General features: G+C 34.7%; 2 protein-coding genes across 2 annotated transcripts; one reads left to right on the top strand and one right to left on the bottom strand.

The window, feature by feature from the left end:
- The first annotated feature begins 7,895 nt into the window (after positions 1 to 7,895).
- On the top strand, positions 7,896 to 10,254 carry LOC139892136 (pentatricopeptide repeat-containing protein At3g49740-like). The gene has a single exon (XM_071875176.1). It carries the CDS (start codon positions 7,932 to 7,934, stop codon positions 10,218 to 10,220), a length of 2,289 nt encoding a protein of 762 aa, XP_071731277.1. The 5' UTR covers positions 7,896 to 7,931; the 3' UTR covers positions 10,221 to 10,254.
- Positions 10,255 to 11,762: 1,508 nt separating this feature from the next.
- Positions 11,763 to 15,136, bottom strand: LOC139889046 (DEAD-box ATP-dependent RNA helicase 16). Its single transcript, XM_071872020.1, has 15 exons — positions 14,981 to 15,136; positions 14,696 to 14,884; positions 14,512 to 14,601; positions 14,207 to 14,335; positions 13,994 to 14,094; positions 13,759 to 13,870; positions 13,480 to 13,611; positions 13,329 to 13,394; positions 13,062 to 13,241; positions 12,887 to 12,982; positions 12,612 to 12,749; positions 12,441 to 12,523; positions 12,295 to 12,332; positions 11,918 to 12,135; positions 11,763 to 11,834 (listed from the first exon to the last, which is right to left on the bottom strand). Exons 1-15 carry the CDS (start codon positions 15,134 to 15,136, stop codon positions 11,763 to 11,765), a joined length of 1,800 nt encoding a protein of 599 aa, XP_071728121.1.
- Between the last annotated feature and the right edge of the window lie 3,329 nt (positions 15,137 to 18,465).

Below are 18,465 nucleotides of genomic sequence, written 5' to 3'. Positions count from 1 at the left end.
TATATGTTAACCGTGGGCACTTGGTAACTAACTTAACGTTTATACCCCCTGAAAGTACACTTGGCAAGTGCGTATGTTTACGAAGTATTAAACACTCGTTAAATGCTAGCGCTACTAGCCCGAGTGGGGATGTCAAACCCTATGGATCCATATCTAAGATTCGCGTTCACCGGTTCAAAAACCAATGACTAAACGTTACCGAGCTAAAGGGAATGTTTCTGCCGTTATATAACCCACACATATATAAAGTTTAAGTACTCGTGCCTAGTATGTAAAACATAAAATCCGCATGTATTCTCAGTTCCCAAAATAAGTTAAATTAAAAAGGGAATGCTATAACTCACAATGATAATGTAGTCGTAAAGTCGGTTCGGAAAAGGTGTGCAAGTAATCGGTCCGAAGGTCCTCAACCGAAGTCAAATAGTACTACGTCAGTAAATCGTCTTAATAGGTTTAAAAGTATTCAAATAAGGTCTTAAGGGTCATCATCATTCATCATCAAACAAAGGCGTAAAGTAAGTTTCGTTTATGAAAGTAGTTTAAAACAAAGGCTGATTTAGTCAGTCACCACGGCCTCTACCCTTACTGAATTAAGGTGAGACCAGTGGCCATGGATCCGTATATGAGTCCTTTAAGTGTGGTAAAATTTACAGAACGAAACTCGTCTTCGTTTGACCGTGGCGACGGTCTAAGTGCGAGTAGTTCAGAAATTTCTGCACAACGTTAAAAGGACATAGTGACGATCGGAGGGCCATAAATCCTAAACCGTAACTCGGATTAAGACGAGTCCTATATGAAAAGTTATCTACTCGAACAGAGCTATTTAAAAATCATAATCACAATAGCCCAGGTCTACTGGTCTGTTACAGAAACAGCAGAACAGTAGGCAGAGAACAGTAAGCAGAAAAATAATGGGTTCCGGTGGGTTTGGTGTTTGATGTTCATCATGGTTCTCATCCTTGATGCCTATAGCTTCAAGTGTACAACTCATTGATGTGTTTACATCATATTTACCAAGTTTTGACCATCATAACCCTTGTGCAAGTCCAAGACATGTAGCACAACTTCACTTAAGAGTTGTAAGTGTTTTGATGAACCAATGTTACATCAAAGTCTTAGATCTAACACATACATGAACTTTAAAGCTAATAACAAGTTACAAACTTGAAAGTAAACTAACTAATCAAGATCTTAAGATGTAGAATATGGTTCTTAGTTAGATCTTGAAGATCCAAGACCCAAAAGTCTAGATCAAGCATAAGTATACAAAGTTATATTTAAAGAAAACTTATTTATATGTTCTTGAACTTTCAAGTTAACTTTTAGTTCAATATTAATGAGATCAAGACTAACTTGTAGTACTTGACCATTTAAACTAATTACATGAAATTAAAGTGCAAGAATGAAGAAGTAAGGTAAGTAAACAAGTAATTTGTTCATGGTTGTTCATACTTTAAAGATTCAAACCAAAGTTTGATCTTTAAGAAAGTAAACTTTAAAGTTTACTAACATGACTTACAAGTATGATTTGCAACACATGAACTCTAAATCTTTGGAAGCATTAAATGTAGAATCATAAACTAGTAAGTTTATGTTCTTGTGTTCTTGAAAAATACAAGATATTATGGAGAATCAAACTAAAGAGTTTGATTCTTAAATATGTAAGTAAGTAATAACAAGAACAAGTAACAAAGTAACAACAACATCTAACAAGTATCAAGTAATTATACAATATTAAAGAGCAAAGATGATGATGATATGTGTATATGGAAATCGGTTTTGTCAAGAGAAAAAGAGGAAGAGAAAGCCTTGAAAGAACTCACACTTTAGAGAGCAAATGAGAGAAAAGTTGTAAGTGTTTGTGTGTGTGTTTGAATGAAAGAGTAATGCAAGTAATGTAGTGATAAAAAAAATTAAAAACCCCCTTCAAATGGCCTATAGGCCGACGGCTTTGGGCACCATGGGGAGGAGGAAAAAGTTTGTTGGTTAATAGCTTGTAAAGTCTTACAAAGTTGGTTAATGGATGGTTGTTCATGGGGATTATGAGCAAACTAGATTCCAATTGATATAACTAACTAGTTTCCATGTTCAAGTAATACTTACTAGTGGAAGTGTGGGCTAATTTGTCCACTTAAAAGGTAGGGTGGGCTTGGAAGCCCAATATCATGAGTCCATTACACTAACAAAGCCCAAGATCAAATAATTAATAAATAAACCTAATCAAAGCCCAAGTAATTAACTAATAGCCATAGTTAATCAAAATGATTAATAAACCTTAATCATGAATGCAAATAATATCTAAAAATATTATTCGTGAAAGTTTCGGGTGTCACAAAGACGTTTCGGGCAATTAAAGTCAAGTTCGGGCAATCATGGCAACATGTAAATGTAATAACATACATTAGTTTAATCACACGTATTAATAATAATTATTATTAATAAATTAACGTTGGACAATCAAGGGTCATTACAATTAAGTCAGCTGTCCTCGTTAGTAACCTACAACTAGTTGTCCACAGTTAGATGTACAGAAATAAATCGATATATATATTATCTTGAATCAATCCATGACCCAGTGTATACACGTCTCAGGCTAGATCACAACTCAAAGTATATATATTTTTGGAATCAACCTCAACCCTGTATAGCTAACTCCAACATTATTGCATATAGAGTGTCTATGGTTGTTCCAAATAATATATATACATGGGTCGATATGATATGTCAAAACATTTGCATACGTGTCTATGGTATCCCAAGATTACATAATATATTAGAATACATGTATAATACAATATAAGTTAGCTAGGATATGATTTGTATAGATTTGTTAAACATTTCCCGTAGCTAAAAAGATCAAAAATATCCAATCTTGTTTTACCCATAACTTCTTTATTTTAAATCCGTTTTGAGTGAATCAAATTGCTATGGTTTCATATTGAACTCTATTTTATGAATCTAAACAGAAAAAGTATAGGTTTATAGTCGGAAATATAAGTTACAAGTCATTTTTGTAAAGGTAGTCATTTCAGTCGAAAGAACGACGTCTAGATGACCATTTTAGAAAACATACTTCTACTTTGAGTTTAACCTTGATTTTTGGATATAGTTTTATGTTCATATGAAAAATCATTTTCCCAGAAGAACAACTTTTAAATCAAAGTTTATCATAGTTTTTAATTATCCAAACCAAAACAGCCCCCGGTTTCACTTCGACGACGTATATCCGATTTTATGGTGTTTATCGTGTTTTCAGGTTTTAAATCATTAAGTTAGCATATCATATAGATATAGAACATGTGTTTAGTTGATTTTAAAAGTCAAGTTAGAAGGATTAACTTTTATTTGCGAACAAGTTTAGAATTAACTAAACTATGTTCTAGTGATTACAAGTTTAAACCTTCGAATAAGATAGCTTTATATGTATGAATCGAATGATGTTATGAACATCATTACTACCTCAAGTTTTCTGGATAAAACTACTGGAAATGAGAAAAATGGATCTAGCTTCAAAGAATCCTTGGATGGCTTGAAAGTTCTTGAAACATAATCATGACACGAAAACAGTTCAAGTAAGATTTTCACTCGAAATAAGATTGTTATAGTTGTAGAAATTGAATCAAAGTTTGAATATGAATATTACCTTGAATTAGAAAGATAACCTACTGTAAATAACAAAGGTTCCTTGATCTTAGATGATTACTTAGAATGAATTAGAAAGCTTGGAAGTAGACTTGCAAACTTGGAAGTATTCTTGATTTTTATGAAACTATACTTATGAAATTTATGAAGAACACTTAGAACTTGAAGATGGAACTTGAGAGAGATCAATTAGATGAAGAAAATTGAAGAATGAAAGTGTTTGTAGGTGTTTTTGGTCGTTGGTATATGGATTAGATATAAAGGATATGTAATTTTGTTTTCATGTAAATAAGTCATGAATGATTACTCATATTTTTGTAATTTTATGAGATATTTCATGCTAGTTGCCAAATGATGGTTCCCACATGTGTTATGTGACTCACATGGGCTGCTAAGAGCTGATTATTGGAGTGTATATACCAATAGTACATACATCTAAAAGTTGTGTATTGTACGAGTACGAATACGGGTGCATACGAGTAGAATTGTTGATGAAACTGAACGAGGATGTAATTGTAAGCATTTTTGTTAAGTAGAAGTATTTTGATAAGTGTCTTGAAGTCTTTAAAAAGTGTATGAATACATATTAAAACACTACATGTATATACATTTTAACTGAGTCGTTAAGTCATCGTTAGTCATTACATGTAAATGTTGTTTTGAAACCTTTAGGTTAACGATCTTGTTAAATTTTGTTAACCCATTGTTTATTATATCAATTGAGATGTTAAATTGTTACATTATCATGATATTATGATATATAATATATCTTAGTATGATATATATACAGTTAAATGTCGTTACAACGATAATCGTTACGTATATGTCTCGTTTCGAAATTATTAAGTTAGTAGTCTTATTTTTACATATGTAGTTCATTGTTAATACACTTAATGATATATTTACTTATCATTTAACATAATTAACCAAGTGTATCAATATCTTAATATGATTCATATGTACCTAGTAAGACGTTGTTATAACGATAATCGTTATATATATCGTTTTCGAGTTTCTTAATTTAATAGTCTCATTTTTATGTATATAACTCATTGTTAAAATACCTAATGAGATACTTACTTATAATAAAATCATGTTAACTATATATATAACCATATATATGTCATCGTATAGTTTTACAAGTTTTAACGTTCGTGAATCACCGGTCAACTTGGGTGGTCAATTATCTATATGAAACCTATTTCAATTAATCAAGTCTTAACAAGTTTGATTGCTTAACACGTTGAAAACACTTAATCATGTAAATATCAATCTCAATTAATATATATAAACATGGAAAAGTTCGAGTCACTACAGGGGAGGTAAAGGGGAGGGGGTTTTACTTGGCCGTGCCCTTGGGTAGGTTTCAAGGTTTCCTCCTGGGCAGCGATGGGGGCGGGGTTATTATCGCTGCATCGACATAGTCGAAACAGGAGATGATCGCAACGGGTGGTTTAGTCCCCCTTGGGTGATCCCAATCGTTGTTCAAAAAGAAAAAAAACATGATCATAAACCCTTTTTAAATCAATTATTTAGTCAAAATGACATTTTTCTTCATTCAAGCAATTCATCAAACACTTGATGTGCATAAATCTACTTTAACCAATTTCATCATCAAAATCACTAACTTTTAAACGAAGTTGCTAATTTATCCAATTTCACACATAAACATAGACTTTAACATCATTTAAATTCGTTTTTATACATAATCGTATCATAAACCCATCTTAAAACAACATCTCACTTCCATATCTTTTAAAAATCAACTTTAACTTGCACCATAACCCTTAAATCCGAATTTTGACTAATTCATAAAACATAAACTATACATTAAATCATGAAATAAACATAAACAAAACATAAACATTGATTAATTTCAAGTATGCAAGCCATACCTTAATTTCTCTTAAAAACTCTAACTTGAATTTGGGCTAGAAGATGATGAAGATGAAGATATCCTTACTTCCACTATAGTGCATACAATCCTAATTGTTTAAAATTTCGATTTTCATGAGGTTTAATCACTAGATTTTGAAAACCCTGTCTTCTTGTTTTTTCACCATCGTTCTTCTCCTCCTGATCCCCTTTTCTCCCGATTCTTCTAAAATGAGCTATGAGCTATTACCCTCTTATTTAATAATACACTTTGACATGATGACAAATTTAGTTTCTCCCCACCATTACATAGTTTAGGTGCTCCTAACCCATTAACTAGCTTGAGCTTTTACTTAACTTTGCAAGACTAGTCCTTTTTTTTAACATGATACTTATCTTAGATTATCCTTCTTTAACTCCAAATAATAAAAACCTAAAAAATAAATAATACATAAATGGTAAATAAAAGAACCTTAAAAAAATTTGGTTGTTACAAATTAACTGATAACTAACCGACCAAAGCCACCGACTGTTAACCGAACGAAACCACCCCGCAGCGAAGGGCGAATTTGTTTTCCTCGTTAAAATTATTTACTGAACATGACCCTCAACAACGTTGCACAAACATTAAACAAACACCAAACATACAAACGATACAAATAATCAAAACAAACCAGACTTGCTTCTTTGCACAGTACGAACTAAAAGATCCATCGGAAAGTAAATTGATTAGCGTTAATGACATAAAACTTGTTAGCGTCTGATTAAAAAACGTAAGCATCCCCAACCCCCAGGAAGTCCTAGCTCATTGAATTTCTGAGCCCATGAAAGAAGCAAAACACCTAACACCGAAGACATAAAAATATCCGAGACCCGAGCAACTTAAAAAAATATCTGACAAATCTGATCCTGCAACAAAGACATTCAGCTCCAACTGAGACCTTAAGAGCTTGAAACTTAAGGACGAAACTGATATAGGATATATGAAATCTCCAAACAGGGAAGCGAACCTAACGAGAGAGAGAGAGAGAGAGAGAGAGAGAGTATGCAAGAAAGCTCGATCACGTTCCGAAAGAAAATGAATAGTAGTGAATTATCCTTGTTGGGTGGTGCATCGAAAAGATGTAGGAGGAAAAGCGGAAGCGAGAAAGAGGAAACCTCCATGAAGAGACCGAAACAAAGATAGCTAGAAAGGTAATCCATGTGCGACCAAACAAAATCAACCTAGTGAAACTCCCAAACTACATTACACCAATAACAGAGTAATCTCTAAATCAACTAAAATTAGCAAAAACTATCGATAAGCTAACACTGTAAACCACAAACAAAACGTAACATGGATATCACCCTAGACTACGACAAAAAACGTGAATCCAAAACCACATAACCACCCAGAATCAAAGCAAATTGTGCAATAAGCTTCTCCCTCCGGGGCTATGCTTAAGATGGAGTTACCGAAAGAAACTCATCAAAGTTAACAGCAAGTTAAGTGAAGCGACGGCATTAACAAAAGGTAAGCTCAAAAAAGAAGAGCAACACCACAAAGAAATGACACCGACACGAGAAAGCTAAATCAACATTGTTAAAAACGATGATGAAGATACGTTTTTTGGTTGTAAAAATGATAGCGGGCATCCCAACACGACTAGTTTTCCAACTAAACAATGGAAAAAACTGAGCTTGTAAGTTTGAAGTTTTTTGAATGATTAATTCAGTAGAAGATCACGTTTAGAAAACAAATCCTCGTTTATTTGCTATTTAAATTAATGGGTATAAGTTCAGTTAACATTAATTCTAACTTAGTGTCTATTCAACTACATATGTGGGATTAAGTTTTGCCGTCGTTGTTGTTGTCGTCTATTCAACTACATTTTTATTTGTTATATGTATATATGTATTCAACTTTTAAATATCGTTATTGTATATATAAAGATACGTTTGCTCACATGTGTAACATAACACGTTTGACCCATATAATATACTCGTAACACTTTTGTATTAATATTGTCTATTTTATACGAGTACAATTTTATATATATTTTATATTGAAATATCTTTTAAGTTAATTTCTTGTACCTACAAGATTTATTTAGTTTTAAATTAATTTCTAGTTAAAATGACCATGTGATACAAGAAATGAAATACAAATTATGTTAATGCTTTACTAGTTTAGTTATATGTTTTTCGTACGAACTCTAATTTAATTAATTCAAAAGTTTAAACATTCATAATTTAAAAACTACGAATTTCATTGCTTACTGAAATATTGAGTGAGGGGGCGAAAGCCCCTCAAATCCCCAATAAAGCCCCTGCCAACAAAAGTAGAGAAGTTGATAAACTAGAATCTTGCAACTGCATAATTGTAGTTACACGTATATCTTCACATTTCTAAGCCAATTTTTATATCTTCTTAAATGAAACAAGTAGAGCAGCACCAATACTTTATTCAGGCATTTCCTCGAACACCTTCACTACATATACGTCAAACTCTAAACGAAAAACTAAAAACTAAAACTAAAACTAACAACAGAACGTTATACATGAACCGTGAACTCCTAAAAGTCAATTGCTTGTTAGCTCAGCTCACTAAATCACAACAATACACAAAAACCCTACAATTGTTCTACCAAATTCAGTCTTCGCAATACCTAAAACCAGATCAATATACACTTTCAACCACCCTCACTGCTTGTTCCAATCTGCGTGATGTTGCAGCAGGAGACCAGGTCCACGGACACATCATCCGGTCAGGTTATAAAATGTACTCACATGTAGCCAATACTTTGCTCTTTCTCTATGCCAAATCAGAGAACTTGCTTTTGGTTAAACGAGTTTTTGAAGAGATCAAAGCTCCAGATGTGTATTCGTGGACGACATTGTTGTCGGCGTGTACAAATCTCGGAGAGGTTGATTATGCATGCCAACTGCTCGATGAAATTCCTCAAAGAAATGAGGCTGTCTGGAATGCGATAATCACTGGCTGCGCGGATAATGGACATTCGGATGTTGCATTTCGTATGTTTAATAGAATGCATTTGTTGGATATTAGGCATGATAACTACAGTTTTGCTAGTGTTTTGAGTTTGTGTGGTTTGGAGTTAATAGATTTTGGCAAGGAAGTGCATTCACTGGTTATCAAGACTGGGTATTTGGTTAGAGCTTCGGTTACGAATGCTTTGATTACTATGTATTTCAACTTTGGAGATGTTACTCATGCATATAAAGTGTTTGAAGAAACGGATAAATCAATACATGATCAGATTACTTATAATGCAATGATAGCTGGTTTGGTGAGCCTAGGAAGAGATGAACAGGCTTTGATGATGTTTAACGACATGCACCGAGTTGGTCTTAGGCCAACCGAACGGACTTTTGTGAGCGTTATGAGTTCATGTTCTTGTAGACAAACCGCTGTTCAAGTACACACTCATGCCATCAAAACAGGTTTTAATGATTTCAATTCTGTAAGTAATGCTGCAATGACCATGTATTCCACTAGTGGGGGTGACTTAGAGTCAGCTCGAATGGTTTTCAAGACATTGGAAGATAAGGATCTTGTCTCATGGAACACCATAATTACAAGCTATGCTCAATGGAACATGTCTCAAGATGCGATCTTGGCCTATTTGCAGATGCAAAATCAAGGAATAAAACCAGATGAGTTCACCATCGGTAGCCTGCTAGCAACCTTGGATTCAGTACTTGGTATCGAAATGATTTTCGCCATTGTTATCAAAAACGGTCTCATTTCAAAAACTGAAGTGTCCAATGCCTTGATTTCAGCGCTTTCTAAAAGTGATGCTATACACGAAGCATATAATATATTTGATGAAACAAATTTGAAGAATTTAATATCTTGGAATTCAATGATTTCTGGTTTTCATTTAAACGGGTACTCGGCATATGGCTTAGAGCTGTTTTCTGAGATGTTAGTGTTAGGTTTAACTCCTGATGTTTATACATTAAGCATCGTATTAAACATATGTGCTATCATTTCTGACTTCAGACGTGGCAAAGAGATACACGGGTACATATTAAAGTTTCATTATTTTCATGAGACGTTATTAGGAAACGCGCTTGTTGCTTTGTACGCAAAATGCGGTGTGTTAGATTGTGCGTTAAAGGTTTTTAATTTAATAAGGAACAAAGATGTTGTTTCTTGGAATTCAATGATATCTGGTTACGCGCAGCACGGAAAAGGCGAGGAGGCAGTTCGGGTATTTGAGTCAATGAAAAAGTCAACAGGGGTCAAAGTAGAACCAGACCGTGCAACGTTTACTGCGGCTCTTACAGCTTGTAGCCATGCAGGGCTGGTTGATGCTGGAATTGAGATATTTAATTCAATGGTGAATGAGTATGGTGTAGAGCCAGGGGTTGACCATTTTTCATGTGTGGTTGACCTAGTGGGACGAGCAGGGTATCTTGATGCAGCTGAGAATTTGATAAAGAGTGATGGGTTTAAGGTGCATAGTAGCATATGGTGGACGTTGTTTAGTTCGTGTGCAGCTCATGGTGATTTAAGATTAGGAAGGATTGTTGCTGGGTTTTTACTTGAAGTGGAAGAAGATAAGTCGGAAGTTTATGTAGTTTTGGCGAATATTCTTGCTGATGGTGGACATTGGGAAGAGGCTGAAGGTGTAAGGAAGATGATGAGGAGTTGTGGAGTTGTAAAGCAACCTGGATTTAGTTGGATTAGATCATAGTGTTATCCTTGTTGCATGATACTTGAAAAGGTCAGGCTGTATAGACTCTATATATTTGTTCTCTGCAGCTGGATTTTTTTTAAACATATGTTCCATAACAGAGTTAAAGTATCATCCAAAGTGAGCATAAAATATGGTTTACTGCAGTTATTGAGAAATGTCTATTGGTCGGTATTTTGTCCAGAATAGGGTGACAATCGACTCGCAGTGTGGACCAGTGCGGATTGGTGCAGCAGCCAAAGCATGACTGTTGATATGTTGATATGCCTGTGAAGATGTTGTGTCGATTGTGGTTGGCAGTGCGTGCCTTTCGGTGTGCTTCGACACCTGAGTGCTCCTGGCACTGGCCTGCGAGCACCCTATTCGGCCCGCCTTGAAACACGGACCAAGGAGTCCGGGTAATGGCGGATCCTCTATAATTGGATATTTGGATGAAACTATTTGGGTAATGAATAAGGAATTCATTGAATCATTCAATTCAAATTAACCATCATAACAACGAAAATAATCATTCATATTTGTTTTGTATGTTTTGCTTATATCTTGCTATGGTTTTCTAATTGGCCTTTATCTACGTTTTTAGTATGTACTATATTTTGGTAGCACGTAGCCCTGAACCCTTATAGCATCCAACCCCTTGTGTCTTTTTCGGGTTATTGAGAAGTCCCCGCATTAGTTTTGGAAGGTGTACCAACTGGGTAGCCCCTATGCGGCTAGATTACCCATCACCAAGCATTGTCCTAATATACCTAACATTCGAAGTTCCTCTAAAGGTAGCCACCAAGGCACCAAGAACGCAAGCTTCCACGTTACATATCCTTTTCAAAATGGGAAGAATGGCTCAACCGGTCAAAGGATGATTGGTAAAAATGGTCAACCTTGGAAAACAGGTCAAACTGGTTAACCTATAAATTTTTGTACTTTTAGCTGCGAATTAATGATTTTGTTATTAGATCTAAATACATCTTACCTCCTCATCCCCGTACGCAAGATTGTGTATTGTTATCGTTGTTATTAACAGAAAAATGTCAAAAGTCATTGGATCTCATGACGCTCTTCCGTTTTTGGTGGCTACATACTCACCCATTTGGACAACACATACCTTATGCAAGATTGTTTAAACCCATTCTGAAACATTTGAACATAAGGTAGCATTCAGAATCCACTCAAATGGTATAACTAACCAACTTTTCTTGGTAGTTTGGATTGCCTAACCTACTTCTAACAATCAGCAAGCTTATATTCTCATAATGTAGAACAAAATCGTACTGTTTACCTGCCTTGATGCCATCTTAGACAGAGTGCATAACGTAAGCAAATCATAGGCAAGAAGCAATACCTTAATTGTCACTGAAACTTGTGGTTGCATAAAACAATTGTCAATTGACATAAAAACTGTAAGAAAACCAAAGGAATACATCTATGGGTCAAGATATCATGCCTCTCGAAACATAATTAAATAAAACTAACTTCAACGAAGCTACAAAATTGTGTTGGATTTAGCCCCCATGCTTTACAATTCCCATCAATTAGTAAAAACAGTCATACATCTTGCTTCTTTTTCTGCTTAGGTCCAAACTCCTTGTCTTTGGACTTCCTCTTCATCCCTTTCGTCTGATGGAAAATACGCACATTTATATTTATCAGCAAATTATTTAACAGATATAAAAAAAGAAGCTGATGAACAGAAGACATACTTGCGCAGAAAATGTCTTAAGAGGATCTCCAGCCTTTTTGGATCTACCACCCTTGAATCCCCGGTTGTTATTGTTGTCAGTTTTTCCGATTGCGGCTCTAGTAAGTTTAACAAACTTGCTTGCTTGTTGAGTTGTCGGATCTTGCAAATACTCAGGCACATCCCGAAGATGAAGCGCAGGTGCTTTCTTGCTCAGAAGCTTGTCATGCTTCAGAAGATCTGTAAAAAGCATAAATAATAATTAATAAATAATAATAACAAATATAAATAATTCAATAAATAGCCGTTCAGAATATCAGATCCAACAAGCCTTCTAAAAAAATAAAATGCAATAAGATAGATAAATGTTGCTGTAAGGTTATAAGGATGTTTCCTTACCTAAATCTCGTGGGTTTTCTTGAAAATGAGCTTTCAACCTTGAAGAAATTGAAAACATGACATCATTTAATAAACCATACACATAATTAAAAAATCCTAATCCTAATCCTAATACATGTTAAAACATATTTATAAATGATACTAACTTTTCAGAATTGAGAATTTCATTGCGAAGATCCTGCGCTCGCGCTTCTTTGACAGCAATTTTTGTCACACTCCTTGCAACGTCCTGTAACGATCAAGATTTCTATAAATACTTGATTTTTAAAATAACTAAAAATTGTATGACTTGCAAACCTAATATAGCAGGAAACTACCTCAGCTCTATATCGTAAATTCTCCACTGCGTTCTTCTCAAGAAGTGGAAAGGGAGCAACGGATGTCAAATCATTATCTTCATTTTCTCCCAAAAACAACTTAATTTCTTCAAAAACCTCCATTTCTTCAGGCGAAACCTAAAATAATATCAATAAAAATATCAAATAAATGATCCAGTAGCATAAATAACAATATGACTGCTAAACAATCAAGACTTAACAAGTCCAAGAATAAAATTTCAGTCAGGGGCCAAAAGGTCTACAAAATGACATACAATTGAAACAGATTGACCCGTATTATACGCTCTTCCAGTTCTCCCAATGCGATGTACATATCCTGCAGCAGTTGCAGGCATATCAAAATTTATGACCTGTCACATAATTAAAGTTTGTCAGATAACACTTCAAATAAATCGATTTGTGAAGAAATAATCTCAAATAGATCTTTACCGTGTGAACATTTTTGAAGTCTATGCCTCTAACAACACCAAACTCAACATCCGATTTGCGCTTCTTATGTTTCTTCGACTTTTTTCTATCAACCTGGTTATCTCCATCAGTTTGTTCCTTCTCTTTCGAGTCACTATCATCAGTTGCAATCAAATAATCAAAGAGCCCCGCATTGAATCCCTGGCACGAATATATATTTTAATATATTATAATATAATAAAAATTAACAAAATGTTTAAGACGATTGAAGATAGTATAGGAGGATACCTCAAGTATATGTAGCCTTGAGTTTACAGGCAACTCCGCATTTAAGACAGCAGATTTTATACCAAACTGTGAACAGAAAAGTTATGTTTGAGTGTTCGTTAACAAATAAAATGGAGGCTGAGTTCTAAGAAGCAATAAATGTGTCAAATACCTGCTCAAGAAACAATTTTAGTCTGAAACTCATGTCGATTGTATTTGTGAATATCAAGACTTTCTTTTGTACAAGATCCAACTTCAAAATTGCGAGGATGTAAAGAAGCTTATCTCGATCACTGCATTGTATCTAAATACAAAAGTAGAAACGATCAAGAACATATCTATAATGCACTACCGAAAAAACAGATACAAAGACCTAAAATTAAAGGAAAGTGAATTAATTGCTAATTACTTAAATTATAAAATAATTATTTGATGAAATTAAAGGTCTAACCCAAAATTGCTGAACACTTTTGGGGACTATCTCATCTTTTCCATCAACTTCGGGCAACGTAAGAATGTAAGGATTGTGTAGATAAAGCTTCTTCAAACTTTCAACATCATCACTGTATAGGATGATTACATAGAATTTCATTCGGTAATTTGAATAAATAACCAACGTATTATTACATCAGTGTTTGGACTAAGACTTTATACTTAAACGAAACTAAGCGAAATGATATAGCTACCTTGATGTAGCAGACATGAGAAGACATTGACATTTTTTAGGAATATGAGCCTTTAGATCTTTGAGATTCTTCTCGTACCCGTAAGTGAAAAGAAGATCTGCCTGATTACAAAATACAAATCAACAAACATAATTCAAATGACTAGCAAGTACACTACTTAAACAATATAATCATCAAATTTAAACCAATAAAAGCATATATATTGAGACAAACCTCATCAAGAATAAGGATAGAAAGAGAATCTTGAATAGACTTGGCTTTAAGAACGCCAGATGACAAGCACCTTTGAACACAAGCAGGTGTAGAAACAAATATATGTGGAGGCCCTGATAACGCACTCGCCTGAAAATCGAATAATTTAACATCACAACTAGATTCATTCATACATACATTTAAAAATATGAATTTTCTAACAAAATTCAATACTAACCGCAACGTATAACCTATTAATGGATGTTAACACAGTTACTGTCGTTAGAAATATCCTTAAAAATTAAAACTTTGTAACAGAAACTAACCATTTCAGAAAAACTTGGTTCACCAGTCAACTGAACTACTTTCAACTGAACTCTACAAAACTCAATCAATGACAACACCTCTGAATAAACCTGTTTCAACAAATCAAGAAAATATATAAACCATTTAACATACAACATAAAAATCAAAAAAATTTTAATTAATGAGATTAAAAAATAGTCATACTTGTTGGCAAAGCTCACGTGAGGGTACAAGGATGATAGCAGTAGGAGCTACTAATGATGGTAATGATGATGATGATGATGATGATGTAGTAACAGTATTATCTGATAAGAGCTTTTGAAGTAATGGAAGTAAGTATGCAAATGTTTTACCAGACCCTGTTTTAGCTCGAGCTACTACATCTTTCCCCTCCTGTTATTCAACATAAGTAGTAATTAATGATGACTGAAATCAAATAAATTTATTGATTAATTGATTGAATTAAAAGAAAAAAGTAAAGAAACTTACAAGGATTAGTGGGATTCCAGTCTGTTGAATTGGGGTTGGTTTAAGGATGTTTTTCTTAGTTAGGGCACGAATTAAACGAGGGTCTAAACCAAGTTGTTCGAACCCCACTTCTACTTCTTCTGCTTGTTCGTTATGATTTTCATCGGTGTTTGACATTTTTTGTTCGCTTCAAAATTTGAAAGGTTGGAGGTGGTTGTCGACGGAGGAGAAGAGAGTGGAGGTGGAAGTGGTGGCGGCAGCGGCGGCGGCGGCGGAGGGAGGAGCAACGGCAGGTTTTAAGTGAGTAGACTGATGGACATAATAAGAGCTTCTTCGCCCTATAGAATCGCAATTTACTTTATTTTACAACTTACCCCTGTACTTATAATTTCCTTTCATTTCAGTCATATGTTTCACAACTATGTGTTTACAATCTCTCACAAAAAGTTGTACCAAAGTTTTTTCGTGTAGTTTATCTTATGGTGTCGTTAAGGAGTATTGATGTATTCTACATAACGGTTAATGTTGCTTTTTACATAGTGATTATCAAAAGGTACAAGTGATTTTTTTAACTCAACGACAACCTTTAAGGTTGGTAGATTAATCACCGCAGATTTTTGATGGCAAATTTTGTAGCTATAATGATGAACCTAATAAAATATACATGTAATCAAAAGAAGCTTAACTGAAGGTTGATCACATTTGACTATACGTTGTGCTATACTCGATTGGATAAGCGTTACGTTACGACACGTTGTGTAGACCCCCCCAAATCTTGCATGCATGGTGGACCAGGTCAGAGATTGTGGGTACGATTGTGGATACGAATGTAGGTGACATTTGGCCTGCTGAAACTGTCAATTTAATTATTCATTTAAGCAGCAGTTATTAATGGGCAGTTACTCCATAACTTCCACCTATTCGGTTGTCCTTGATCAACTATAAATAGAGCAGGTCATCATCGTGCACACACAAGAGAGCCGATAACAAACACCTTTGGAGGTTCTTGGCTAAAAGACGAACACAATCACTCTCATTGGGTTAGCCAGCCTTTCCGAATCTACATGTTCGTACAGGGTTATTCACAGTGATCGAATTGAAGTTTTAATGAATTGAAGTGTTAACGACAATCAACCATACCACACTCAACTACTCAAGTCAATTTTGACTTGATTATTAATGTAAAATAAAAGATAGTAACAAAGAAAAGTTCTGAATGTCCAACAAAAAAAAAAAGGTTCTGAATTTTTTTCTTATTGAAAAACAAAAGAATGAAAATGGATGAAAAATTAGTGTTGATTAAAGACTCCGAGTATTTTCGTTTTAAAAATGGGCAAATTATGGAGGAGAATAAATAATGACTAATTACCCTAATAAAGTTTCGTGTAGTATTACTTTTGTTATTTTCGTTATCGTTTAATAATTATCTTCAACATATTGATCATTTTCATTACATTTTCTTTACTCATCTTTTATCTAACAACACAAATGAAAACTAAAACGCTTTTTATAGATACAGTACCTTTCTAGTTTCAAGTTTAAGTTTCAAGTTTCTATCAGTAAATAATAGTACAATATATTTTTTTATAGTTCACATCCACGCTGTAAAACTATTTGATTATTAGGCAAATGATAAAAAAAATTCGCATTTGTTACCACTTACCAGTATTCGTGGTTTAAAAAAACGCAAAGGAAATTGTCCAAACACAGTTTGGTCATGTGGGTTTGCCGTTTGAAATACAAGATAAATGGATATTGTTATCTTAACAACAGTACGGGATCACCCAGTGGACTTAACCACCCACGCGTTCATCTCCCACAGTTGCATAACCCGCCCCAACTGCTGCCCAAGAGGAAACCCGGCCCAATCCGAGGGCATGGGCGGTAAGACCACCCTCCCCACTGCCCCGGCAACGCGACGTGCGGAAGACACCTTTGGGTCGAAATCAAGGATAAAAGTCGAACTCCTGACCTCTCGCTAAGAGAAGCAGGCCACTATCACATTAGCTACAACACAAGGTTTATGGATATTGTTATCTTAAACTATACGAACCTCTACACAAACATTAAAAGCTTAATAGAGGTTCAGTTATAGATAACAACTAAGCTTTTATAGACTCAATGTGATAGCTGAAGTGGCTGAACGGCTCGGAGATGCGGGACTCCCCAGCCCATGGCTACAAACAGTTGGCCAAACCGGAATTGTTTGGTGTTACCTTAACCAGCCACCTTACTACGATTCAGCTTGTCTTATTATTAACACGACTACTAATCTGATAGGAAAAAAATGATGTGCGGGTTGATGCCAAACATATTGTTAATTATGGCCACATTAAAAAATAACACTTGTTCATTCAGTGTCTAACCTGTGCATGGTACGGTTCTGTCCCAAACGAATTCGGTTCGGTTCCGTCCTGAGTCCCAAATTAATGAAGTCGTACCGAGGACCGTACCAAATAATTTCGGTTCGGTTCGGTTCGGTTCCAAGATTTTCGGTTCGGTCCCTGGAAAGAACCGTCCCACTTAAGTACACTTAACATTGATTGCCATTTATTTTCATTTTGATCTTCAACTTGCTCAAAACGCGTATGTATTATTCTTGGTTATATTCGTGCTCAAAATCCGATTGTTATTATGAACAACTGATTAAGATCTGCAATTTGCACATACACACATGAAAAAATAACTTACATACACACATGAAACACATCTTCCACTTCCACCCTTGCTTTAATCTGAAGAAGTACAAATACAACCATGCATACACTCCATTTGTTAAATATAATTTTCAGGATAAATTTTTCTACTCGGTAGTTTTTTTTATCTATACATCACATAAACACATCTATTAGTGTTCGCATGATAACAGTTGAATCACAAAAAGAAGATAAGATGAAGTAGAGAATTAAATAAAAGTAAGCTTACTTGGGGATGTTGCCGCTAAATCGCTAATATTGACGAAGATCTTTCAAAAGTAAATGTGACCACGTAAGAAGTTGTATATAGTTTTCTTATCTTTCTATTTTGCAAATCTATTTACAGAGTGTATATAGTTTTTTTTTTTTTAAATATTTTTGTTTTAAAAATCAAATTCTATATAGACTATATTCGGTTCGGTATTTTTCCCATTTTTTCCGGTTCGGTCCGTCCCGTACCGAGAACCGAAAAATATGAAAATTAAGGACCATGGACCGTACCGAAACTCCTCGGTCCGGTTCGGTTCCGCTCCGGTTCGGTCCGGTCCTCGGTTTTTTCGGTTTTTTCCCGTACCATGCACACCCCTAGTCTAATACACGCACGCATGCACATGTGGCTTTGTGTAATCACAACCGTATCTCAAATATCATAAGCACAACAAAATACACTACTAGTATAGCAAATTTTACATGATCGTGTCATATAGTTTGGATTTTTGTCCTTTTCGGTACATTATTGTAAAAACTAGCATACTCCAAAGTTTGTTTTGTATACAAACGAGTACAGACCAAAATCAAACAGCATCAACA

The sequence above is a fragment of the Rutidosis leptorrhynchoides genome, chromosome 2, assembly GCF_046630445.1.
Source record: "Rutidosis leptorrhynchoides isolate AG116_Rl617_1_P2 chromosome 2, CSIRO_AGI_Rlap_v1, whole genome shotgun sequence".
In the NCBI taxonomy this organism is placed as follows: Eukaryota; Viridiplantae; Streptophyta; class Magnoliopsida; order Asterales; family Asteraceae; genus Rutidosis; species Rutidosis leptorrhynchoides.
Note: the sequence above shows the minus strand (reverse complement) of the source record. Positions and strands in the feature narration are given on the sequence as shown.

What these genes read in the sequence shown, in the direction of transcription:
- LOC139892136 (XM_071875176.1), top strand. Translation starts at nt 7,932, where the DNA reads ATGAAACAAGTAGAGCAGCACCAATACTTTATTCAGGCATTTCCTCGA.
- LOC139889046 (XM_071872020.1), bottom strand. Translation starts at nt 15,136, where the DNA reads ATGTCAAACACCGATGAAAATCATAACGAACAAGCAGAAGAAGTAGAA. An exon ending in CTATCCTTATTCTTGATGAG is followed by an intron (nt 14,095 to 14,206) that starts GTTTGTCTCAAT and finishes TTTTGTAATCAG; the next exon opens with GCAGATCTTCTTTTCACTTA. An exon ending in TTAAGACATTTTCTGCGCAA is followed by an intron (nt 11,835 to 11,917) that starts GTATGTCTTCTG and finishes ATTTTCCATCAG; the next exon opens with ACGAAAGGGATGAAGAGGAA.